The sequence below is a fragment of the Myodes glareolus genome, chromosome 9 (assembly GCF_982192425.1).
Source record: "Myodes glareolus chromosome 9, mMyoGla1.1, whole genome shotgun sequence".
In the NCBI taxonomy this organism is placed as follows: domain Eukaryota; kingdom Metazoa; phylum Chordata; class Mammalia; order Rodentia; family Cricetidae; genus Myodes; species Myodes glareolus.
This window is the reverse complement of record NC_142034.1, coordinates 4,698,286-4,723,700: the sequence shown is the minus strand read 5'-3', so window position 1 is coordinate 4,723,700 and position 25,415 is coordinate 4,698,286. Positions and strand designations below refer to the sequence as shown.

The window sequence follows — 25,415 nt, the reverse complement described above, 5'->3', positions numbered from 1 at the left end:
AAGATACATGTGGAGGGCAATATATAGTTGATCCAAGCAAGATGAGGAACCCTGCCCACCGTGGGCTCCCAAAGACTGAACTGTTGTCCAACCCCAAAAGAGGTCTCCATTTGCCACATTTCTTCTGTAGCCTGTAGATACACAGTGGTGCTCCCTGTGAAAGCGCTTGAGGAGCTTGCTCGGACTCCTGCATCCTGCTGACTGCCCACTCCTACATCCTCGGTCACCTGCGGTAGCTGCAGCAGGTTTGAGACTGCTCACCAGGAGGCTGTGGTTGGCTTTCAGTGTCCGGAAAGACTGAAGCTAACTACAAGCTTGGCTTTGCATTTGCATCCACTGCTACTTGCTTCAAAGCTTACTTTTCTGACAGAAATATTGTAAGGTTTATAAAGACAGGTCACGTAAGTTAATCGTGGAAAAGGCACGTCTCGCATTTACTATTCTGATACGTGGGAAAATGCGCCCCTGCCTAGGTCTGTGATTGGTGATCTCTGAAGTCTTAACAGTAGCAAAGGAACAGTGACCTTGCTCCAAGCATCCAGACCTTCCAGGGACTTCCTTTATTCTTCTTCAGTGTGAATCAGCAAGACACCGTGACTCTAAAATTACCTTCCAGTCACCAGCCGGAGGGATTCAGTGTTCAGCACCAATGCAGTAATTTTTAACAGGGAAGTGATCTTAGTGATCTGTACTTCTTATAGCTATGAGTGGCGGGGGGGTAGGTTTTGTTTTGCTATATTTTATACGGCATGGGGATTGACAGATCTGCTGCAGAAGTGAAAAGGGTGCCTGTATGTGAAAGCCTGTGAACGCCTATACGGGCTCCCACTACAGGGCCTTCGTGTAAAAATAAACAAACAAATGGGTAACAGTTGGAAATACAATATGGCCCCCAGAATACCCATAAAAGTGAACACGCGCGTGCCAAGAGAAAAACTTTAGCAAAAAATGATAGTATTTGAAAATTTCAGAGGGTTTTGGTGGGGGATGGAGGGTGTTTTGGAATGCTTAGGATGGAGCAGAGGGCCTCATGGATGCTTTAAACACTCTCCCACTATGCTTCATCCTCCAGTCCATGAAGGGTAATTTTCTTCATTTTAATATCAATGTTCTAAGCATAAATAAAACTTGGTCTGCCTGTTCCATCCAGCTGTTTTACCAAAAGATGTCAGGTTTGCTCTAACTAACACTAAGCAGTGGACATCATTTTAATGCTGTACATTTAAAATTATTTTCTGTGAGCCGAAGTGCTTGTGCACCAGAACTGTTGATATGTTTCAGTTTGTCACATTTCTTCTGGATGCTAGACCCTGAGTCTGTGTGAGTCTTGCCAGAGATCCACTTAGCCCAGGGAAACTGCTTACTTGCTTTTCAAATCAGGTAATATCCCACTTACCACCAAGGCGTTAAATGTGAATGTGATAAATATTTGCTACATACAAATGTTTTGTAGGATTTCCTACTGATTTTTTTTTAACAGAAACCAAAACTTTCCACAAAAATTGATTAACTAATTACTATGATCTGACTATTTATACTTAATTTTAACTTGATTCTTCTGTTAGTAATTTGTGGTCTGGCCTTCCAGAGACATGCACCTGGAGGAATACCAGATCAAGAGAATCACTGCTCACTCTTCCAGCTGCTGACTCAGTAGCTCTCTGCTGATGGGTCACAGTACACATTATCAGCTGGGGAATTGTCTTCATTTGATTGTCCCTTAAATTTGTAAAATTGCTTCAATTTTGGTTACTACTTTCTGTGTAATTACAGGTAGCAGTTGCCAGCAGTAACTTACCAGTTATTGTTGACAGTTTGCTTAAACTGTTGTTCAGCAGAGAGCTTGTAATTTCAAATGATTGATAGCTACATGCCCTTTTGTCATTAATCTGAATGGCTGTATTTTATTAGAATAAATAAAGTAAATTAGAGTATCATGGGAATCAATCCCATATCTTAGTAAAGATATTTAGTAAGAAAATTAACAAATTTCACAATTGAGATAATAATGGTCATGTTGAAAGCAGACAGTTTAGAACTGACCACAGCATGTGATGTCTTCTCTTGAGGTCTCTCTGAGCTAATGCACTATGTGGTGTTGGATGTCTTGGGAAATGTCCTTGTCATTGTCAGCAGAAGTGGGCAGGGGCTCCATGGAGGTGCTGAGTGGCAAGGGTTCAACTTGATTTGGAAGACCGCAGTTTGACCTCAGTTTCACTTGTATCCTTCCTCTTTTCCAGTTTCATCTGGCTGGGGAGAAATGCCCAGTGTGCACTCCAAGGCTGAGAACTCATGGGGAGAACCATCCTCCCCATCTCCCCTGGTCGACAATGGCACAGCAGCATGGGGGAAGCCTCCCAGCAGTGGCAGTGGGTGGGATCACCCTGCTGAGCCAGTGGTGCCATTTGGAAGAGCCAGCGCTCCTGCTGCTGCCCCAGCCCTGTGCAAACCAGGTAAGATAAGCCTTCTGCATGCCTGGACCTGGCAGTTAAGAAACGGTTCGTGTGGTTGTGGAGACAAATCAGTAAGATTATTTGATGTGCAAATATGAGGACCCTGAGTTCAAATATCCAGCATCTATATCCAGCATTGAAGGACAGAGACAGGTACATCCTGGGAGCTCCCTGGCCAGCTAGCATAGCTAAAATGGCTAGCATCCGATTTAGTGGGAGATGGTGTCTTAAAGGAATGAGGTAGAAAGAGAGAAAATGACACCTGGTGCACTCTTTGACATTCATATGCACACACATGGGGTATGAATCCTTAGATTTAGTGCCTGTACCAACACATACATTCGCTTGTGTCATACACATGAACATAAGTAAATGAAATGTTTTGAATATCCTATTTACAGAGATATTTTTCATTGAATTTTAGAACTTTTTTTTGGTTTTCATTTTGTTTTGTATGTATGTATGTATGTATTTTGAGGCAGGGTTTCTCCATGTAACCTTAGATGTTCTGGAACTCACTCTGTGGATCAGGCTGACCTTGAATTCACAGAGATCCACTTGCCTCTGCCTCCTGAATGCTAGGAACAGAAACATGCACCAACACCCAATTTAGCATACCTTTCTTTTAATAGTTTTTTTTTTCTTTTTTACTGTTGTGGTGGGTAATGCTGGATTATGAACCTAGCAGCTTAACATGCTAAGTATACACTCTTATCACTGAGCTTTTGCCCATACTAAAGTTTTAAAAATTACATTTTTAGAATTAGGATGCTTTTTCTCAATTCACTTAAACCAAGACTGTAAAAACAGTATTTGCCATGTTTAAGACATGACTACAAAAGGATTTTGTTTTGTTGTGTTGTGTTTTGTTCTGTTGAGACAGTCTTTCTCACTGTGTAGTCTTTTGGCTGGCCTGGAACTCATTTGTAGGATGACTTCAAGCTCAACATCTGGTTTTATATTCATTTTTAAAAGAAAGAAAGCATGGATTTCAATTAAGTTCCCTTGTGCTTGGATGTAGCAGTGCTTGCCTTTAATACTGTCATTTGGGAAACAGAGATAGAAAGATCTCTGAGAGTTCCAGGCTAACCATTGCTATACACAGAGACCCTGTCTCAAAAATAAAATCCACAGAAAATTCCTTTTTATAATAACCATAATGCTCTAAAATCTGGAACTTTTGAATAACAACATGACACTCTAAGTAGAAAATTGAACATTTTATGTCATATGTAATATCAGTCAAAGTCTAGGCAGGCTAAAAATTACATGTTTATAAAGGAAGGAAAGAGGGTTATCTCTCACAGCTCTAAGGCTGAGGAGCTCCTGAGCGCAGCAGTCATCAGCAAAAGCTTCTGGCATATAGCAACATGGCAGTGGACACCACACATCACCTAACGCTCTGTAGAATCACCAGACTGAGCCGGGCATGCTGTCACATGGCTTTAATCCCATCAAAAGCATAAGAATCTGAGGCCAGTTTGGTCTACATAGCGAGTTCTTGGATAGGCAGTCAGAACTATGGAGAGGGACCCTGTCTCAAAATTACTATTATTGTTATTACTATTACTGCTACCAGGCTGTAGCTCAATGGCAAACCATTTGCCTGTGGTCCTGATACCCCATACCCCACTGCGAAAAAAAAACCACAAAAAAGCTGGGCAGTGGGGGGCGCAAGCCTTTAATCCCAGGGCCAGAGCAAGTAGTTCCAGGACAGCCAAGGCTACTAAAAATTTCCTTCATGTGCTGGACCTATAATTTTGCCTAGCTTGCACAAGACTGCCTGAACTCAACCTCCAGAGCTACAGATGATAAATACAATTTCCTTCAGGAAATATATGTAATTATATACAAAATATAAATGACTTTCATGTTTCTAGTCCCTAACATATCCTATTCTAAAATCTGAAACATTTCTGTTAACAAGCATTACAGTAATAGACATTCAAACATGCAACAACATTCACCTGTCTCTAGTATTTTATACACACCCATATGAATTCATTTCACCAAACAAGATGAATAAATAATGTCATTGTGTTCTTCTTGGGAGTAGAATTTAAAAGTATAGTAACCTGACGTTTCTTGCATTGATTTTTATCTTGAAAATAAAATTCTATTTGGGTTTCCAAGTCTGTAGTTAAAAAACAACTTGAGGAGCTGGAGAGATGGCTCAGAGGTTAAGAGCACTGACTGTTCTTCCAGAGGTCCTGAGTTCAATTCCCTGAAACCACATGGTGGCTCACAGCCATTTGTTAATGAGGTCTGGTGCCCTCTTCTGGCATGCAGGCATACAAAGGGCAGAACGTTGTATACGTAATAAAATAAATCTTTTTAAAAAAACGAGCAGAAATGAGTATGGGCTGCAATTTGGTGGTAGACTTGCTTAGTATGTTACAAGGCCCTGGGTTACATTCCATTACTGAAAAAGACCACAAATAGAAACAGTAAAATAACTATTTTCATGGCTGCAAAATCATTCTATTTTCTTTGCTTGTTGTTAGATATATGTTCTAGATTGATTGATTGATTGATTGATTGATTGATTGATTGATTTGAGACAGGGTCTCACTATGTAGGCCTGGCTGACCTGGAACTTATTCTGTAGATTGAGCTGGCTCACTTCAACAGAGCTCTTCCTGCCTCTGCCCGCCATGAGCTGGGATTAAAAGTATACCACCAAGTCCAGCTCCGTCCTGGACTCTTAAAGGGCACCTTTTTTGTATTTTCCTGCTTTGCTAAAAGCGGATATTTGTTTCATATGGTCACTGTTCTGGAAATATTTATTCCATTCTAGTTAATTTTTGTTAAAAATCTAGGGGAAAAGAAAATTCTGGATGTTGAGATGTATGTGTTTTGAAGTAGGATGTCACTTTGAGCTTTTGTCCTCAGTCCCAAATTGTTGGTATTTTTTTTTAAGAAAAAATGTTTATTTTTATTTTTGTTGGTGAGTATGTGTCCGTGTGTGCAGGTGATCTCAGAGGCCGGGAGAAAGAGGTAGATCTCCTGGAGCTGCTGTTAATTAAATTGCTGTTGTAAGCACAGACGTGGTGCTAGAAACCAGACTCAAGTCCCCTGGAAGACCAGGAAGCCCTCTTGCCTGCTGAGCCTCTTTCCACTCTTCAGTTTTAGCACCTTAAACAGCCTGCTACTGCCTGAACTTCAGCCTAGTTCTTCTAAGAAGTAAACAGTGTGCGGCAACTCTGAAACCTAAATAAATAAATAATAAATAAATAGAAACTAATTTTTTTTAAAAAAGGAGGAGGAAATAACATGTTGAAAAGAAAATTTAGTAGGCTGGTTCCAATCTCTATCTTGAGTGTGGACTTCTTGACCACTGTTAGAAAAGCAGGCAGCTGAGCTTCCCAGACCTGCTTCCTGTAATGTGATCCCTGTGTCTTCCTGACTCCTGCCTGTTGCCAGGTGTGAGAACACTCGCTCAGATGAAATACTGCCCAGGGTTTTCTCTGGCTGAGACTTGAGACCTGAAAGGAGGACAGTGACCTTGTGGGGAGTTCACATTTGAGTCGCATTTGTGAGAGACCGGTACATTGCCCCCCTCCAGTTGCTCCAGGACTTATTTTTAGAATCCCTGTGTGTCCAGCTGGTGTATAGTTGGTTGAGGAAGTTTGGAGCAGCACAACTGGATTTTAGAAGGAAACATTACACTTTATCTGTGCCTTTCCAAGAGAAAAATAATGGCTAAAAGGTAGATAACATAGTTCTGGTTTTCCCCATCCCTGTTATGTCACGTGACACGGGTTTCTTCTCAGAACAGGTGAGTCTGACAAGTTCCTGTCTGCTCTCTTCCAGCTTCCAAATCTATGCAAGAAGGCTGGGGCAGTGGTGGGGACGAAATGAACCTGGGCACCAGCCAGTGGGAGGATGAGGATGGGGACATGTGGAATAATGCTGCCTCTCAAGAAAGCAGCTCATCCTGCAGCTCCTGGGGCAATGCCTCAAAAAAAGGACTTCAGAAGGTAGGCACTGCTGGAGAGATCTGGTGGCCAGTAGGCCTGTACTGTAGACTAGGCAGATACAGTGAATGGTGCAGAAATAGATTCGCTCCCAGGTAGTCTTGGGACTCTAATCCTTTCTGTAAATTGGAAAGATTAAAAATATTTTCCTGTTAATAAAATTTTGTTCTTTCAGTAAGTTCTTTTTGGGGGGCAAAGGTGGTGTGTGGATTACAGCAAAATTATAAAGCATGCACATAACTGATAGCACCCTAATTATAAGCCAAAAGAGAGGGAGAATGTAGGAGGGAAATACCATTTATATCATAAAGAAGGCTCATCTTCCTGATACATAAAAGTATCCAATATTCTAATGAAAATGAGATCAGATGATAAGGTACTGTCCAGCGTTTAAGAGGGTGGCCATCCCTACTCAGACAAAACCACTTGAGCCAATAGTGAGAGGTGCTGGGCTAGAGAGATAGCTCAGTGGTTAAGAGCATTGCCTGCTCTTCCAAAGGTTCTGAGTTCAATTCCCGGCAACCACATGGTGACCCACAACCATCTATAATGAAGTCTGGTGCCCTCTTCTGGCCTGCGGACCTACACACAGACAGAATATTGTATACATGATATCTAGATAGATAGATAAATGTTTTTTAAAAACCTAGCAAAAAATTATTTAAAAAAAATACTGAGGGGCTGGAGAGATGGCTCAGCAGATAAGAGCATTGCCTGCTCTTCCAAAGGTCATGAGTTCAATTCCCAGCAACCACATGGTGGCTCACAACCATCTGAAATGAGATCTGATGCCCTCTTCTGGCCTGCAGGCGGACACACAGACAGAATATTGTATACATAATAAATAAATAAATATTTGAAAAAGATTACTGAGAGGTGCCATTTTTCATCTCAGACTAAGAAAAATCCAGAAGTCAACTAAATACTCCTGGGAGCTGGGCTGCCCATTGACCGTGGGCTCAATCCTCAAAACAGAATACAGAAGTAAATGAAATACAAGCTTATCTGTTCTCCAGACTATGGGACATCAATTCTCACTGCACCTTGCTGGCAGTTGTACACTAATGTCACTTGCACATTGACATAGCACTGCCATTTGTCATGGGCATTTGTAGTTCTTTTGTAAGATTGTTGTCATCAAAAAATGAAAATGAATATGTGTTAATGCAGTAGCCAGTTGGACTCTGTGCCTTCTAACGTGAGGAACCAAATGCTTGATGAATATATACTTAAGAAAACATCAGCAAGCAACATCATTGAGAGAAAAAGCAAGGTACAGAAAACGTACATAGCATGGACCACCGACCTGTGGTGAAATGAATGAGGGAATAGTTGTGTATACCTGAAGCTGCTTCTGCACAATGGTCCACGTTTCCTGTTCTCGGAAATGTAAATCTTCAAAGGAGAGACTTCTTGGAGAGATCAGGCTCTAAGCAGATGAGATAGTATGGAAAGATACCTTTTCTCTATACCCCTTCTGTAATTAGGAATTATGAATGTGTTATTTTTTTAAAAATAGAGTTTTTTAAAGCATTCATGATAAGGGGTGATTGCAGACATGAAGAAAAGCTGGTTTACAGTGGGGCTGGGGAATCCAGTTGCCACGGGACCAGAAATCCCCAAGTAGTAAACTGCTGTGATAGGCTCTGACCCTGGCAGCATGCTGTCCAGGTAAACTGCCTGTTAGGGAACAGAACGCCTCCTGGCTGCTGCAGCTCCACGTTGTACTGTGGAGTTACAACAGCCTCCATGGTGAAAGAGTGGCGGTACACACCTGTAACCCAGCACTCAGACAATGAAGACAAGAAAGGTCAAGAATTCAAGGTCATTCTCGGCTATAAAGCAAGTTTAAGACCAGCTTGGGCTACATGAGACCCTGTCTGAAAAGGAAGAAGGGAGAAAAGAAAAGACCTCTAGAGGGAAAGGAAATAAGGAATGAGGAGAGCAAACATGGTAAAGCAAATTCTTCACAAGAAGGGTAGGGTTTTTTAATTTGGTTTTGTTTGGTATTAGGGAGAATACTTAGACACTGATCATTTTGTATACCTAGTTCTCATGTCACCCTTTGTGTTCCTTACCTCTGGACTGCTGCCTTTTCTTTGAGGTTGGCTTTTCTCCTTTTTCTTTAACATCTTCCTTTATACTTCTTTTCTCTCACCTGAGGGCCAGAATATAGATGAGAATGGGTAGTTAATAAGGTCAACAGGCTTGTTCTTCCTTTGTTATGTGCTCTTTTGTTCCCTGGAACAAGGGTAAAAACCGTGTAATCTTTAGTAGACTTCACATAGCACAGCACTTAGCAACATTCCTTGTGACCAATGGAAATAATACGTTTTGTGATAAAATATAATTTTATAAAAAGGGGAATAATTACCCTGCTTTTTGTTAGTCCATAAATGCCATGCGTTAACCAGTCTGTAGGTGCACCTGCAGTTTCCCATGGTGCTCACTACGAGATGATGCTGGACTCTGAAGAGCACAGCACAGTTTACTGTTCACTAAGAAGGTTCTGTGGCTGCAGTCACTGAGTTAGGGCTGTCACCAGTTAATGTGGCACATCAAAAGTAGCTCTTGACCTCTCAGAGCCCTTGTCCCTTCTCTTCCAGGGCATGAAGACACCTGGCAAGCAGGATGAGGCCTGGATCATGAGCCGGCTGATCAAACAACTCACAGACATGGGCTTCCCGGTAACTGGCATCTTGATATCCTTCCCATTCTCCAAGTGGGTGACCTAAAAGTGTTCCCTAGCCAGTCTGTGGTGTGTGATGAGGCAGAGATGCTTGCGGGATGAAGTTTCTATCTAATTATTTAGTTATTACGTTCCCTTTGGCCTAGGCCATGAGTAGAGCAAAGAATCATGCAATTTCCGTCAAGAATATCTTTTTCTAAATAAAAGACTATGATTTGTAATTTTCATGTACTTAGACAATTTCATATTTACTTAACGATTTATAATTACATGGGAGTTAATTCCTTTATGTAGTAAATAAAAGGTCTAGTAAAAAATTGAGTACTGAGTTAAAGCATCGTGCCTCCCCACGGCACCCTAACAAATTGTTCCCAAGTTTCCAGTATGTAGACAGAACTAAGATGTCCCCTGAAGAAGTACCTCATGCCTCTCAGTCCCTCAGGTCAAGTGATGGCAGTCCAGATAGCAAGCTTTTGCCCACATTCCACGCTTAAACCCTTCACGTGTCTCCTTCCAAATCCCTGTTCAATGAGTATTCATCGCTCAGTCACTCCTGTGTCTGAAAAAAAATAGGTCCAGAATAGCCTTGTACCTTACACTGGTACTGTATAAGCTGAGATGAGACATTCCCCTGTGGGACAGCCTCTGTCTAGAAGGGCCAGAAAATATTGTAGGAGTTGTAGCATGCCCCACCCTTATCCCCAGCAACTTTGGTTTTCTTTTTTTTTTTATTCTTAAGATTTTTTTCCAATGTTTAAATTATTGTTTAATTTATGTATGAGTTTATGAGCCTGCAAAGGCCAAAAGTAGATATGGGATCCCCTGGAACTAGAGTAAAAGTGGATTGTGAGCCATCTTGTGGGTGTTAGGAATTGAACGCAGATACTCTGCAAGAACAGTAAGGTCTCTTAACCTCTGACCTTATTTTCATGTATGCCTTTGGAGGTCAGGAAGGTGCTGCATTTTCTGGAGCTGGAGCTAGACTGCTACAGGCGACTGTGTGTGGGTGCTCTGGAGGAGCAGCAGTGCTCTCATGTGTATGTATGTGTGTTTGCTTGTGGGTTTGTATGTATGCATGCAGTTCCTACAGAAGCCAGAAAAGTGTCAGATCTCTTAGAACTGGAATTGTTACAGGCATTTGTGAGCCACCTAGTGTGATACTAGGAAATGAACTGTGATTCTTTGTAAGAGCGAGCTCTTAACTGCTGAACCATTTCTCAGCACCTAGCAAACAACTCTGATTTTCTTCAGAGATCCGTCTGTACTGATGGAAAAACAGTTACCAGTGTGAATCTGATTGCTTTCTTGTTTCTTAAACAAAAGTTTGGTTGATAGAGACTGGCACTGATGACATACAAAAGGTTGATGTTACATAGGTCCTGGCACTCAAAGTGACAAATAAGACCTGCATGTGAGGTCACAGCTCTGTAATCCTGCTGAGTTGTTGCTGCTCGGTGCTGTATAGAAGCAAGTGTAGGGGTGCTTACAGAGTTTCCTAGGATTCCACATTTTATTTCTAGCATGTTAAATAAAAGCTTTCTTTCTTTTTGAGACAAGATCCCACTGTGTAGGCCAGCTTTAAATGCAGAGATCTGTCTGCTGAGATTAAAGGCGTGTGCTGGCAATGCCCAACTCATACAAGTTCTTGACTCTCCAATCTAGACTCAGTACAGTCATTTTTAGCTACAAGTGTTTTCTGTTTACAAGTCCCATCACGATAACACTCAGGAGACAGAGGCAAAGTCTACACCGTAGAGTTCCAGGCCAGCCAGTGAGACTCTGTCCCTTTTTTTTTGTTCTGTGGTGTGTGTGTGTGTGTGTGAGAGAGAGAGGGGGGGGGGGGGGAGACAAGGTCTCACTATGTCTCTCTGGGTAGCCTGAAACTTGTATAGATGAGGCTGGTCTCAAACTCACAAAGATCTATCTGTCTCTGCCTCCCAGGTGGTAAAATTTAGAGGCATGTGCCGCCACACCTGATGAAACCCTGTTTTTTAAAAAAAAAATATTGTCTCTGACCTCAACTGCAGAGAAAAACATTTCCAATTCTAAAAGCTAGTACTGGTAGACACTTTCTCCGTTAAGAGTACTGAGCTGTTCATAGCTACTCTGGTTGTCTGTCTGTGTACCACTAACAAGAGCTCTGCTTCACCCCCAGAGAGAGCCAGCTGAAGAGGCCTTGAAGAGCAACAGTATGAACCTTGACCAGGCCATGAGTAAGTAACAGGTGCCTCTTGGGAAGTTTTGCTTTGTAGAACCATTTGCTTATAGTCATGGTTAAACTTGAAGGCAAATCCAAGTCCAGGGAAAGAGCAACCACAGAATGCACCAATCATATGGCGAGTGTTTGGGGACAGGTGAGCTATAGAGACAATATGCCCTGTTGGCAGCTGTTTGCCTTTGGTTCATGTTTATATTAGCTAACTCTTGTTGCTATAACAAAAACAGCTTAAAGGAATACTAATAATATTAATATTATTAATAATAATATTATTATTATTAATAATAATAATAGAAGGAATTACTTCTATTGGCTAACAGTTTCAGGAAATTCAATCCTTGGTCACTTGGCCCTTTGCACTTGGACAAAACCATCATGGTAACAGGAACATGTGAGCAACCTTCTTTAGTTCCTATAAGCAGGAAGGAGTGAGGAGTACAGGAAAGGACCTGAGAAAGACATAGCTCCAAGAACACACACACTAGTAACCTACTTCATCTGGGCATTTGCCAATAATGTTGTCATATTACGAACCCGTAGAGGAAATAATGCATTCTTCATCTTAGATCATCCCTGAAACCACTCTCACAGGCACACAGAGAATAAGCATTCTCAGTCTGGAATAGTTGGTGTTCAGCTGCATTGTGAGCTGCTGAGATGCCAGGCCAGACTGAACACACCCATCTATCCTTGGCCTGGAGGAGACACCATGTCACAAGTACCAGTCAAGAACAAGTAGTCTATTCTTAAGCTACCAAAAGGTTATTGTTTATCAATTTTCTGTAAAATATTGTCTATTTTTAGTTGGATTTGGTAGCATATGTTTTTAATCCCAGTACTCAGGAGGGTCAGAGGCAGGCAGATCTCTATCAGAGTTACTGGTGAGACCCTGTCTCAAAAAAAAAAAAAAAAAAAAAAAGAAGTAAAAAAATATATATAGTCTATATTTTTAAAATGCTAATAGCAAACTTTATTGTCACTGACATTTCGCTGTAACATAATTTCATAGCAGACCTATAAAAATGATCCCACATCACAAATATCACCAAGAGATTTCACACACTTCTGGGCAGAACATGTGGTTCTGGAGCCCCCCAGTGTTGATACCTGACATTTTACCCCTTACCTACTAGTCCAGAAAGGAGAGACAGCATCACATAAGCATGAAACTGCATGAAGGCAACATGTGCTCAGGTTCAGACACTCGCTGCCTCCGAACACTACAGCACTAACAGGTCATCTTCTCCTGACCATGCTCAGTCCATGCTTTGTAAAATGTCAAAGTCTGTAAATACACTGCGCTTTTTCTTTATGCATTGTAAATGTGGCAGTTCGGAGAGTTTTAGTTCTTCATGAGCTAAAGAAGGGTTTTAGCTACTACAGATGGGAACACAACATACTGATTCCAAGTTTGGCAACCTTCAGCAAATTGGCACCTGAGATTAAACCTGCAGGCATAGATTTCCCAGAGTTATGGAATCTCATCCCCATAAGCCAACCAGTGTCCCAGATAAAGCTAAGAAGACCCACACATTCCTGGAATCCTGAGATTTCTGTAGCTATGAAGAGACACCATGTCCATGTCAGTTCCTATAAAGGAAAAAATTTAGTTGGGGTGGCTTACATTTCAGAGATTTAGTCCATTATCATTAGCACAGTACAACATGGCAGCATCCATGCAAACATGGTGCTGTAGGAGCTGAGAGGTTTACATCTTGATATGCAGACAACAAGAAGTGATCTGTCTCTCTGGGCATGGCTTGAGCATATATGGGACCTCAGAGCCCATCTCCACAGTGACAACACTTCCTCCAATAAGACCACACCAACTCTAACATAGCCACACCTCCTAATAGTGCCATTCCCTTTGGGGGCCATTTTCTTTCAAACCACCACAGCTGGTAAGCTCCAAGGCCTGGTAGGATCCCAAAGAAAAGTCCAGCAGCCAGGGACAGCACACTATCTGCTTTTGCGTAGCCAGTAATTTCACTGATAGCAACCAGAACTGCGTAGCCCAAGCAAGAATAATGTCAAGGCACCAGTGTGCCACTGTCGTCCTGCGTTATTCAGTCATTCTCAAGACCAGATCAGGTCTGCACCCAGTACTGCAAGTCGGAGCGCAGAGGCCTGTGCTGGAGGACCAGGGAAAGAGCAGACAACCTATAGTATATATTTTTATATTCTTGGCAATTACATTTTCTAAAGCCATGGCTAGCATTTCCTTAGCCAATACAAAGCCCTCTTTTGGGGTAAACCAGGGAGGCCCCCACAAGCCTATAAGCCATAGCTACCCTTGTTTTATGCATGTTTATGTTTCAGACACTTTATTTAACATGTTTTTGTAATGAAATGTGAGTTAATTAGGATATAGTATATCCTGACCCTGGGTAATGTGGCTGTGATGGGTTTTTTGTTGTTGTTGTTGTTGTTTTGTTGGTTTGGTTTATTTTTTTTGTTTTTTTTTTCCTGGTTTTTTGTTTTGTACTCAGACTACAGCTGTACTGCCCATTATCCATGTTTTTTAATTGTGTAGATGTATGAAGTGTCTTAACACATGCAGTGGTACATGTGTGGAGGTCAGAAGACAGTTTTTGTGGAGTCACTTTTCTCCTTCAACTTTTACTAGGATTCTGGGGATCAAACTCAGGTCACCACATGTGCATAGTAAGCTCCTTTACTGCTGAGCCGTGTTGCCAGTGTCACTACACCTGCCTGTTTGTTCATCTGTCAATAGCCCATGCTGTGGTTGGTAACCTCAGACAATGAAATCATTTTCCTCTGCTTCCCTCTGATATTGTTGCTAACACTGAACTCAAAATCCACAATGCTCAGCCCACGTCTGAAAGAAAATGACCTGGCGCATGCACTTTCTCTGCAAGACACAGCTAGCTTTCTTGCGTTAGGGTCACCACATAGTGCTACATTAGGGAGTAGTTTTAATTCCACAATCAACAAACACACACAGATGAAGGGCGTAGCACCAGATGCACCAGAGTTGCTTTTCAGTGTCAGGTCCAACAAGGAGGCAGCGCGCTGACTTTTCCACCTGAATTGGACCTTGTCAGCAAAGTCACGTTTTCTGCCCACCTACAGGGGTCCACAAGTGACCATAAACATGATACAGTGAGTGAGTACAGAACTCATGAATGAAAGAGACAGACAGTAGCACATTTATATAAAAATGCCAAATCGTGTTGAGCATAGTGTAGTAAGGCAGGGAGACCAGGCAAGTAGAAGCAGTCACGTACCTGCTTAGACATGGGTAGTTCAGTTAAAGTAACCCAGACACAGCTCACCAGCCCAAGAACCCCCTGACAGCTAGCAGCAAGTGGGAAGCAATGACTATGTGGGGGTTCACTCAAGTCGTATCATTGGGAAGACCCTTGAGAATGGTAGCTTGGAGAAAGGAAACAAGTACATTGAAGACCTGGGAAGCAGAGGAAGTTCATCCTGAGGAAGAGGGTGATAGATGACTGAGCTCCCTAGGGGCTGGCAGAGGACACTGTGGCTAGAGTGGACATGAGCAGGGCCAGCAGGGTGGTGGTGGGGCTGGGGAGCAGCTCAGGCTCATGATGCCTCTGCTCATTGCTGACAAGCAAGGGGCCACCTCCTCCTGCGCTCCTTTGTTTTCAGCGCTGCTCTCTGTGTGCTGTGCCCCAGGCGCTCTGCTGGAAAAGAAGGTGGACATGGACAGACGTGCACTGGGAATGACCGACTACAATGGAATGGTCACCAAACCCCTCGGCTGCCGCCCACCAATCTCCAAAGAGTCTTCCATGGACCGCCCCACCTTCCTTGACAAGGTATGGATCTAGGCGTCTGTCTTGTTTCTGCCTTCAACAAGAAGTCATTTTATTTGAGCTGTATCCTTAAAGCAAGTTAGATGGAAAGTTACGACATTTAAGTGGATTTTCCTCAGTTTTCCTAACATGTAAGAGTGTTTAACTCAGAGGTACTGTTGCTTTACACATGGTATCATAAGGCCTGGAGAGTGATGGAATTGAAAACTGGCTCTTTTTGTTATTACATTAACTTGACAATTATCTGTTCTGTTATGTAGCAGGCCAGGGTCCTCATGTTTTTTTGTCTTGCTTGGAATACTCAGTTCTTCCAATTGGAAATGATACGTAGCAGGTTTAACCTTAGAAAAGTAAGTGGTAGGTTTGGTTGGGTACCTATGTCTAGCTGACCCTTCTTGCCAGTGGCCACATTAAGTACCCATGAGAAACTCACAGGGTGTTTTCAATCCAGGCAAAGCTCTGTCCCCCTTTAGCATTATCATGGGAGGATGTCCCTACTTCAAAGTGGTATGATCCTAAAAGGAGAATACCTCACATTAAATTCAACTTAAATATTGAACCCTGAAAATAAAACTGAAGCAAGAAAAGTATTTAAAAAAAAAATGAGGCTTGGTGGCACTAGTAACCCCAGCTACCCAAAAAACTGAGGCAGGAGGATCTCAAGTTCAAAGCCACCTTATATTATGAACAAGACCTTGCTTCCAAGTAAAGGGGGATTTTCTGGGAGTGTTAGCTCAGGGGTAGAGTCTGTGCCTCGCGGCACTGGAGTCTAGCTCCCATCTGAGTTCTCTTCTCTGAGGGCCCTTGACACCCTGATGGGACTTGCTGTTCCCAGAGTCTTCTCATGCTCCTCACAGGCAGATGAGCTATGGCAGGCATGGTCAGAGCATATTTACACTAAAAATTACTTGTCTATCTGAAATTTCAAATTATTGGCTGGCCTCAAACTCATTATCCTCCTGGCTCAGCCTCAGAGTGCTGAGATTCTAGATGTGTACTATATTAATTTTTATTTGCTGAATCTGGAAGTGTAATTGGGATGAGCTCTTTAAAGTGTGGAGTAGCCTTCAGGTTGGTTGAGCTGTTAGATGAGATGTTAGATTTGCAGAGCTGGGCACTTTAGTGTAACCTCAGAGAAGCTAAAGTCAGTAGGCCCTTCTGTTAATGAGATTGAGTAAGCCAGGTGCTGTGTGGAGGTGGGAGTTGGGCCCCCTAGGGAGCTGTGCTCTTGGAGTCTCTGTTCCTCCCCCTCCAACCAGACCAGGGCAGTGGGTAGCATGGGGAGAATGTGAGAAGCTAAAATGTGTGTTTGTCAGTGTCTGAGCAACAGCAGTGTCTTAATCATGTTTCTCTCTTTCTTTCCCTTCTTCCTTTTGCCCATGTCCTCCATTTCCTCATTATCTACACATTTTTTATCGTTCAATTTTTTATCCATCCATCCCCTCCTCACTATTTCCATGGGAAACTGTTGGTGCTCTGCGTGCTGGTGGGCACCGCACACAGCTCACCCTTTCTTTCTCCAATCAGGATGGCGGCCTCGTGGAAGAGCCCACGACTTCACCGTTTTTGCCTTCCCCAAGCCTGAAGCTCCCCCTTTCCAACAGTGCACTCCCCAGTCAGGCCCTGGGTGGGATTGCCTCAGGGCTGGGCATGCAAAACTTGAACTCTTCTAGACAGGTAAGGCTGTTGGGAAAGAGTGGGCAGTGTCTGCATTCATTCTCCTGACTTTTTTAAACTATTAGAGAATAAACTATTGTTTTCAGGTGATGCTTGGATGTTAAGACATGAGGGAATAGGGAAACAACTGAAATGCCCTCAGGACTGCCCCTGCCGTGCTCAGGGAAGCTCAGAACTGAGTGGCGATTCCTGAAATTTAGCTGCTCCATAGGAATGATTCGAGATTGTTTTTACACTGGACTAAAGTGTATTTGAGTTCCTGTATGCACTCAGAACTAACTTGGTACTGGATAAAGTGCTGATGTGTTACCAGGAGCTCTTCACCATGGGGTCCTCTCCCCAGAAACGGGACGTCTGTGAGCTTAGCAGAGCTCCTGGCTGTCTTACCCGCTTGTGTTATATGTGAGAAAGGAACTGGGAGAACTGAGTGCCTCTTCAGAAGCTAATCAGTCCCTAGAGTACCTGTGGTCCCTGAAGGATTGTCATGGACCTGTCGGCTCTTAGCAGCTCCTTGGTGAAGTTTAGTGGCAAGTCTGAACCCTAGAAACCCACTCTTATCAGGGCAAAGCACAGGCATAGCAAACTCTGCTGCCTAGTCCCTCTCAGTTGGCTTTCCAGCAGAGACAGCCATCCTGCTCCAACCCGTCAGCCAAGTGGCTCATGCTGCAGTGTGCAGAACACACTCCAATGATATTCATTGTATTGGATAACAGGTTAACTCTCTGACTCTGCTAGCTGACCCAGCCTTGGGGTTTGTTGAAGTAACTGAACGGCCACATTTCTCATTGAAATAGACCCCTCCTCCACCTGCTTCACCATGATCACTTCACTTTGTGCCTGGCTGAACACAGGGAGTTCATAGGGAAGGGAGTGTGTCACCTAGATCACGTCTTATTACTGTTATTTTTGAAACATTCTTAATTATCTCTTTAACTGATAGCCTTGTTTGGAGACACTTTAAGATGCACTGATGTGTGTGTGTCCTATGATTTAAAATCATAACTTCCTAGGTTGATTTTTTTCATCCTCTATAACCTGTACAAATTGCACTCATTCAGAGTGCAGTTAAGGATCAGGTTGAAGGGGTGGGAAACAGAAAAAACTTGGTATTCATGGTGTGAAACCTGTTGCTTCACCCTTCCCCAGCCTACCTACCCCTAAAAGCTGTTCTGTGTCCTGCAGATCCCGAGTGGCAATCTGGGTGTGTTTGGCAATAGCGGAGCAGCACAAGCCAGGACCATGCAGCAGCCGCCAGTGCAGCCTCTTAATTCCTCCCAGCCCAGCCTCCGTGCTCAAGTGCCTCAGTTTCTATCCCCTCAGGTCTGACCCAATAAGCTTTGCATGTTGTGTTTGGTTTTTATTTGGTCTGGTTTAAGGAGATTACTGTGATGACCTGATGGTATTCTTGGGCCATTTGGAATGCAAAGACAAGCAAACTGCTGTTGACATGGGACATCAAGAAGAGGCCACCAGGACAGCCAGGACAGCAGTGCTTTAATGGGATGGCAGTTGGGATTATGTATTAGAGTGCACTGCATTGGTGTGGTGGTGTACACCTTTAGTCCAGCACTTGGGAGGCAGAGTGGGTTGGGAGGGTGAGGAGGCAGGGCAGGGGGAGTGTCTCTTGAGTTTGAGGCCAGCCTGGTCTACAGATCAAGTTCTAGGACAGCCAGGGTTACACAGAGAAACCCTGTCTCGAAAAAAAAAAAAAAAGAGTATGTTTGCTGTAGATTGGGAATTACATTTACTATTTACTAGCTGATCCTTTTTGCCTGGTGAGGTTTTGGGGTTTGTTTGTTTGTTTGTTTGTTTGTTTGAGGGGGATTTGTTTGTTGTTTTCATGATATATGTCCTAGTTAGGGTTGTCATTGCTGCGATGAAACACCCTAACCAAAAGCAAGTTGGGGAGAAAAGGGATTATTTGACTTACACTTCCACATCACTGTTGATCATTGAGAGAAGTCAGTGCAGAAATCTAAAGGCAGGAGTTGATACAGAGACCATGGAGGGGTGCTGCTTGCTGACTTACGGCCATGGCTTGCTCAGCCTACTCATCCAGGACTACCAGCCCAGGAGTGGCACAACCCACCATGGCCTGGGTTCTCCTTCCCCCATCAATCATTAACTAATGGAAAATGTAGTACAGCTTGCCTACAACCCAATCTTATGGAGTCATTTTCTCAGTTGAATCTTCTTCCTCTCTGATGACTCTAGCTTGTGTCAAGTTGACATAAAACTAGCCAGCACAGTGTCCCTTTTTTTTTTGAGATGGAGTATATACAAGACAGGATCTTTATGTAGACCAGGCTGGCCTTGAACTAACAGAGATCCATCTGCTTGTCTTAACCTCTCAAAAAGGTGTGCACCACAACACCCACAAACTTCTTTTTAATTTTATGTGCATAGGTGTTGTGCCTGTATGTTATGTCTGGATATCATATGTATGCCAGGTACCCCTGGAAGCCAAAAGATAGTGTCAGATCCCCTAGACCTGGAGTAAACAAACAGTTAGGAGCCATCATGTGGGTGCTGGAAATCAAACCCAGGTCCTCTGCAAGAGCAGCCTTGGAATTTGGGAGATATATATCCTGACCTTCAAACATAGAAAGACAGTGTTGACCTGTGGAGAAGAACAGGTGTATACAGTGAGTAGAGATGGCTGGAACTTGGTAGAAAAATAAGTTACATGTATTTTGTGAAGATTGATTGGGGGCCTATGTAAGATATATGCATCTTCCTCCCCTACTGAGGCAGCAGATAACTGGATTAATATCGTCCCCCCTCCCGATCTTAAAGTTTCCCTTTGGCAGAACATAACCTCTAATAGGACTGGCCTCAAGCCATGGAGAGTAAATGTAGGACTAAAGTCTTTAGAGGAAGAAATCTTCTGGAAGCTGGCTTGGCATGGTAGTCCTTGCCTATAATCCCAGAATTCAGCAGGTAGAGGCAAAAGCTGATCAGGAGGAATCCAAGGCCATCCATTACATAGCCAATTTGAGGCTAGCCTGAGCTACATGAGATCCTGTCTCAAGAAAGAAAAAAGAATTATAATTATTTATTGAGACAGTGTCTCACTATGTAGCCCTAAATGTCCTGGAATTCATTCACTATGTAGAACAGACTGATCTTGAATTCACAGAGATCCACCTGCCTCTACCTCTGCCTCCCAAGTACTGGGTTTAAAGGCGTGCACCACCACACACAGCTGAAAAAAATACATTTGTTCTAGACTTTCTGTCTTCTGTATTTTGAACATGTTAACTACTAATGTTTATATGTCCATAAAATGTTCTGATGGCCTCTCTAAGTTCAACTGTCAAACAAGTATAATGTCAGTTAACCAGTTTGTGTCCTAAAACAAAGCTACACAGATAAGTGAATGTTTCCATAGAGATGGTGGTTAATGATATATTTTCTGTTAAACAGGTTCAAGCACAGCTTTTGCAGTTTGCAGCAAAAAACATTGGTCTCAGCCCTGCACTATTAACCTCGCCAATTAACCCTCAGCATATGACGATGTTGAACCAGCTCTATCAGCTGCAGCTGGTAAGTAGAAAGGTCCCAGTCTAGAAACAAGGTCTCATGTCAGCAAGCAGCAGAAACACCCTGGTAGGTGAAGTTGCTATCATACTCTTTCCATATTGCACTCTCTTGTGACTGTTCATGAATCAGGAAAGCTTTTGCTCAAGGGTATTATTGTTCCTAAGCTTTGTAAATGTCTTAGCCCATCCTATTCAGAGTCTCATAGATCTTTAACCTGGCCTATCTGTTCCTCCTCTGAGCCACAGACACAAAATAATGTTTTCCTCATTTCTCCCAAGAAGGGGATACACAGGCACCATCATGGGATCATAGGGGAGAAAAGTTACTGCCATACCTGGAGCATGTGCTTTGGCCTATTCAAATACAGGTCTTACAGAACCTCAGTTGAAATTAGCTAATGTGACCCATTAGTTCTTATAAGTTGTGTAGTTTAGGGGCTGGAGGGATGGCTCAGCAGTTAAGAGCACTGACTGTTCTTCCAAAGAACCCAGGTTCAATTGTCAGCACTGGTGGGGAGCATGGTGGCGTCCAGGCAGACATGGTACTGGGGAAGTAGCTCAGAGTCCTCTATCATGAAGTCGTCTGAGACACTGGATGTGGCTTGAGCATATATGAAACCTCAAAACCTGCCCTCACAGTGACACACTTCCTCCAACAAAGCCACACCTCCTAATAGTGCCATTCCCCTTTGCAACCATTTTCTTTCAAACCAACACAGACCCCTAACTAAGGGAGTCACATGCCCATGGTCCCTCTCAGGGAAGCCTTCCCGAAGTGGACAACACACCTATGAAGTCATGCTGTTTCCTGGACTGACAGCAGTAGCAGGAGGCTCCTTCACCCAAGGCAGGAAAGGTTCCTGGAAGCTGCACAACTTGTTTCTGAGTGACACTGCAGAGCCTGCTGCACTGCCGCTGGCCAGAGCTGGGTTTGGGGTTGACACACAGAGTGTATTTCCCAGCAGGGTTTTCCCCCATGGTATAGAAGGTACAGGAAAAGGCTGGCTTGCACCTGGTGTACACACAGCCTTTGTTTCCCGGAGGGTTTTCCTTGTGTGAGTAAGTTGGAAGAAAGGCTGGCTTACACCTAGTATATTCTGGTCACAATTTTTTTTCCAGAAAAATTAGAAAAATGAAGTTTATTACTTGCTACAGTTTTAGAACTTCTAGAGAATTCTTACATGAAAACCTTACGTGGAACTCCTGAGGCATTTTTAACAGTACCACCTCCATTGGGTTCTGTTTTAACCAAGTCTTCTGAATGACTTTTCCTGGAGAGAAAGGATCAAATGAGCACCAACAACAAATTAAAGAAACGGTTGTTCCGCCTGAGTCTAGATTGGTGACCCAGTGAGTTTATTGGCATTACTTAACAGGAGCATGGGTGACTTGGGCAGCTATATCACTAAAAAGCCCACCCCAATATGGGTGACTGTATTTGGACCTCACAGAGGCCTTGGGGATCCAGAGTTTGATTTGGAAGTTCCTATAGGAGTCTTCTAATTGAGACGTCTCCCAAAATATGTGTTGTGCAGAAAAATAAGCAGCACTCAGCCAGCATTTGAGATAATCAAGTGAGAAGACTTTCTGCATCAGCCAGAGGATTGTGCTCATTTTTCCCAGCTTGTCCAGGAGTCGGTCACACAAGTGCTTCATGCTGGCTCATGCACAACTGGACTGAGCTTTGTAGTGTTCTGCCACATCATCTAGCTGACCTAGCCTTTAATCTAGATCCTCCTAAAAATTCCTTTTTCTATTTTCTGAATGTTAAGGAGATTGACTCACTTGTTTTGATGGTTTCTTACAATGCTTGATTTTTCTGTCAACAGGCATACCAACGTTTACAAATCCAGCAGCAGATGTTACAGGCCCAGCGGAATGTTTCCGGACCCATGAGACAGCAGGAGCAGCAAGTAGGTGTCACTTGGACTGACTGTTGCCATTAGCTCTAATTCCAGTAGAAGAAACCCCAGTGGATGAACTCTTACCTTGATATTGACTTTTCTCTAGTTGAACCTCCTCTGTGGAAAGTCCAGGACTAGCTAGGTTTGGGATGAGGCTGACCCAGCTGGTAGAGACTGAGGTACAACTAAACCCAGTCTGTAGGTCATCCGTGGACTCTGGCCAACCCTGGCTAACGTGCAGTGTATATATATGTTTCCACCTGCCAGGTTGCGCGCACAATCACTAATCTGCAGCAGCAGATCCAGCAGCACCAGCGCCAGCTGGCCCAGGCCCTGCTTGTAAAGCAGCCTCCACCACCACCACCCCCGCCACACCTGTCTCTGCACCCTTCTGCAGGCAAATCGGCCATGGATAGCTTCCCCCCTCACCCCCAGACTCCCGGCCTTCCCGACCTGCAGACCAAAGAGCAGCAGTCTTCACCCAACACCTTTGCTCCTTATCCTCTTGGTGAGTCTTCTGTGGGTGTAAAAGCTATGCCAGGTTCAGGAGTCCTCAAGTCCCTCCTATGATAACCAGGATGGCTATACAGTAAGCTGAATGGCTGGCAATGCTGAAACACCACATCAGAGGCAGAATCAGGGAGTGGACCTCCTAAGACTTCATCTTGAGGGAGCAATACTGCCTTCAGCATAATATAAGTTCCCCCTGCTACAGATACTTAATAGTACCAGGGAGGCCCTATGTGGTAGCACTCACCTATAGTCCAAACACTTGGGAGGCAGGAGCAGCATTATCATGAGTTCAAGATCAGCCTGAATTACATAACAATTGCCTAGTTTGACCCGTGGTGCTGGGGTTGAAGAGTGGGGCTATGAAAACCGTTCAGTTCATTCTGGTTTGTTATTGTTTGGTTTTCTGAAACAGGGTTTCCCTGTGTAGCCCTGGCTGTCCTGAAACTCACTCTGTAGACCAGGCTGGTCTCGAACTAACAGTTTCACCTGCCTCTGCCTTCCAAGTGCTGGGACTAAAGGCGTGCGCCACCACAGGCTGGCCTGGTTTATCCTCTTCACTATTTTTATTTTTTTTCTTTGAGACGCCATCTCAAACTGTAGCGCAGGCTAACTAAAACTCTGAGCAGTCCTCCTGCCTCCACCTCTCAAGTACTAAGATTACAGGTCTCCACTGTTCTTTTCTAGCCTCAGCTATAGAGAGACATCTCTCTCTGGTCAGTGATGTTCACACTGATAAAGCAGACCCTCCATAGCCTGGTTGCTGGCATGCACTCCTATAGTACAGGTGTGTGGGAAGTGCCAGCACACAGAACCTGACCTGTCAGAACACACTTGATGCTGGAGACTTCCTGGTACTAACTGGGGATCTAGGAGAAACATTTCAGGATTATCTGCTGATATCTGAAAGAATCTGTGGACCTGGGACAAGGGGAATTAGTAGCTTCAAATATACATCTCCAAAGGGGCAAAGGCCAGCTGGATAGCAGTGAATAGCTGCCAATGACCTACCTCCCTCTTTAGAATGCTGATGCACATTTTTAGAGAATGGTATGTCATGTCTTCCTACTTGACAGGTAATAGATGTATTACTCCTTTATAATGAAGCGGAAGGCTACTAAGCTAGAATGTATCCTCTGTTACTGTCTTGTCCATTATTGTCCCTTTAGTGGCAGAAGTACAAGTCTCCTTTGGTCAAGACCCGAGTTAGGGCTTAGACCTCCTCAGTCCCAGTTTCCACCCACAGCTGATGTGTACAGTTTAACTGGTTGCTCATTGCCTCAATTTCCCTGTCCATATGAAGTAGAAATATTTATCACACAGTACTCTTTTAAAGATTTCATGAGTTAATAATATGTAAAGTTCTTGGGTTGGACATGGTGACTCATACCCGTGATCCCAGTACTAGTGCTGTTGATCCAGTTACATAGACTTAGGTTTGAGGCCAGCCTGGCTTTGAGAGTGCTCAACAGAATGAAGAGTGTGCATGTGTGTGTCGCACGTGCTGGTAGACTTGTGTTGAAAATGCCACTCAGTTCACCATCCACAGTGCCTCAGATCCTGGTGTATCTGTCCCCCAATAGACTTTATTTCTAGGAATCATGTATGCAGTGAATCTTTGAAGCTGGATAAAGATTTATTTTGATAAAATTGTTAAGGTATTGAACTTACAGTTATATTTAATATATGTGATATAACATGTTTAAAATAGGCAGCTTATTAGCTATAGGAAACTTTACCTGCAAAATGGTCTGTCTTGTTGGCTCCTGGCCTTTCGCTATAACAGCACTGATGCTGAAGAGCCACTTAGGAACTGAACATCCTGTGGCAGGAAACCAGAAGCCCATGTTACTCTAGGGTCTCCCCCTTCTCCCACTCAGATAGTGTGGGCTGCAGTGTCTCTTGCCTGATGGACTCGATCGTGTCAACAGGAACAGTAACCCAGTGATCTTAAGAACTCTCAAGAAGGAAAGGTTCACTGTCACCATGATAAACTAAAAATAAATACACCTGTGTTCATGCACACCTTTAATCCTAGCACTCGGGAGGTAGAAGCAGGCAGATCTCTGTGAGTTCAAAGCCAGCCTGGTCTACAAAAGCTACTTCCAGAACAGACTCCAAAGTTACAAAGAAACCCTATCTCAAAACAAACAAACAAAATTAAAAAAAAAAAAAGCAAAAACATGATCTCAGCATTAAGAAGCTGAAGTAGGAGGACTGCTGTCAGTTAAAGATTAGGCTGGGCTGTATAGCAAATAACAGGGTAGCCAGGTCATGTTCCAAGACCCTCCCTCAAAACAAAGAAATAAGCTGGGCGGTAGTTAATCCCAGCACTTGGGAGGCAGCCTGTGAGTTCAGGGCTAGCCTGGCAGCCTGGTCAACAGGGTGAGTTCCAGGCAGCCAGGGGTACACAGAGAAACCCTGTATCAAGAAACCAAAGAAAGAAAGAGAGAGGGAGAGAGAGAGAGAAAAAAAAATTTAAAGTTGAGACCCAGGCAAAAGTTCAGTGAGTAATCTTTATTATCCTAGCATAGTGCTCTTCTTGCCCGATCCCCCCAAACATTAGCTCACCGTTCCAGAGGTGGGTAGACAGCAGCACCCACACTCACAGAGCTCCTGAAAAGTTGTTTACTGTTTAACTCATA

At 43.5% G+C, this 25,415-nt stretch overlaps 1 protein-coding gene and 1 pseudogene across 7 annotated transcripts in view; one reads left to right on the top strand and one right to left on the bottom strand.

Moving 5' to 3' along the window:
- The window catches only part of Tnrc6c (trinucleotide repeat containing adaptor 6C), a 115,349-nt gene that overhangs the window by 71,914 nt on the left and 18,020 nt on the right, over nt 1-25,415 (top strand). For 3 of the 7 annotated variants that reach the window (XM_087909715.1, XM_085696098.2, XM_085696099.2), the window contains 10 exons: nt 2,241-2,453; nt 6,267-6,433; nt 9,037-9,117; nt 11,275-11,332; nt 14,971-15,140; nt 16,641-16,814; nt 17,997-18,134; nt 20,241-20,360; nt 22,186-22,269; nt 22,528-22,768. In XM_087909715.1, coding sequence (XP_087765841.1) covers nt 2,241-2,453; nt 6,267-6,433; nt 9,037-9,117; nt 11,275-11,332; nt 14,971-15,140; nt 16,641-16,814; nt 17,997-18,134; nt 20,241-20,360; nt 22,186-22,269; nt 22,528-22,768 — 1,446 coding nt within the window. The remainder of the gene's footprint in view (nt 1-2,240; nt 2,454-6,266; nt 6,434-9,036; nt 9,118-11,274; nt 11,333-14,970; nt 15,141-16,640; nt 16,815-17,996; nt 18,135-20,240; nt 20,361-22,185; nt 22,270-22,527; nt 22,769-25,415) is intronic. The other 4 variants (XM_087909713.1, XM_085696095.2, XM_087909714.1 and 1 more) reach the window with 3 other exon arrangements.
- On the bottom strand, nt 12,715-14,597 carry LOC148120740 (transmembrane protein 14C pseudogene; annotated as a pseudogene).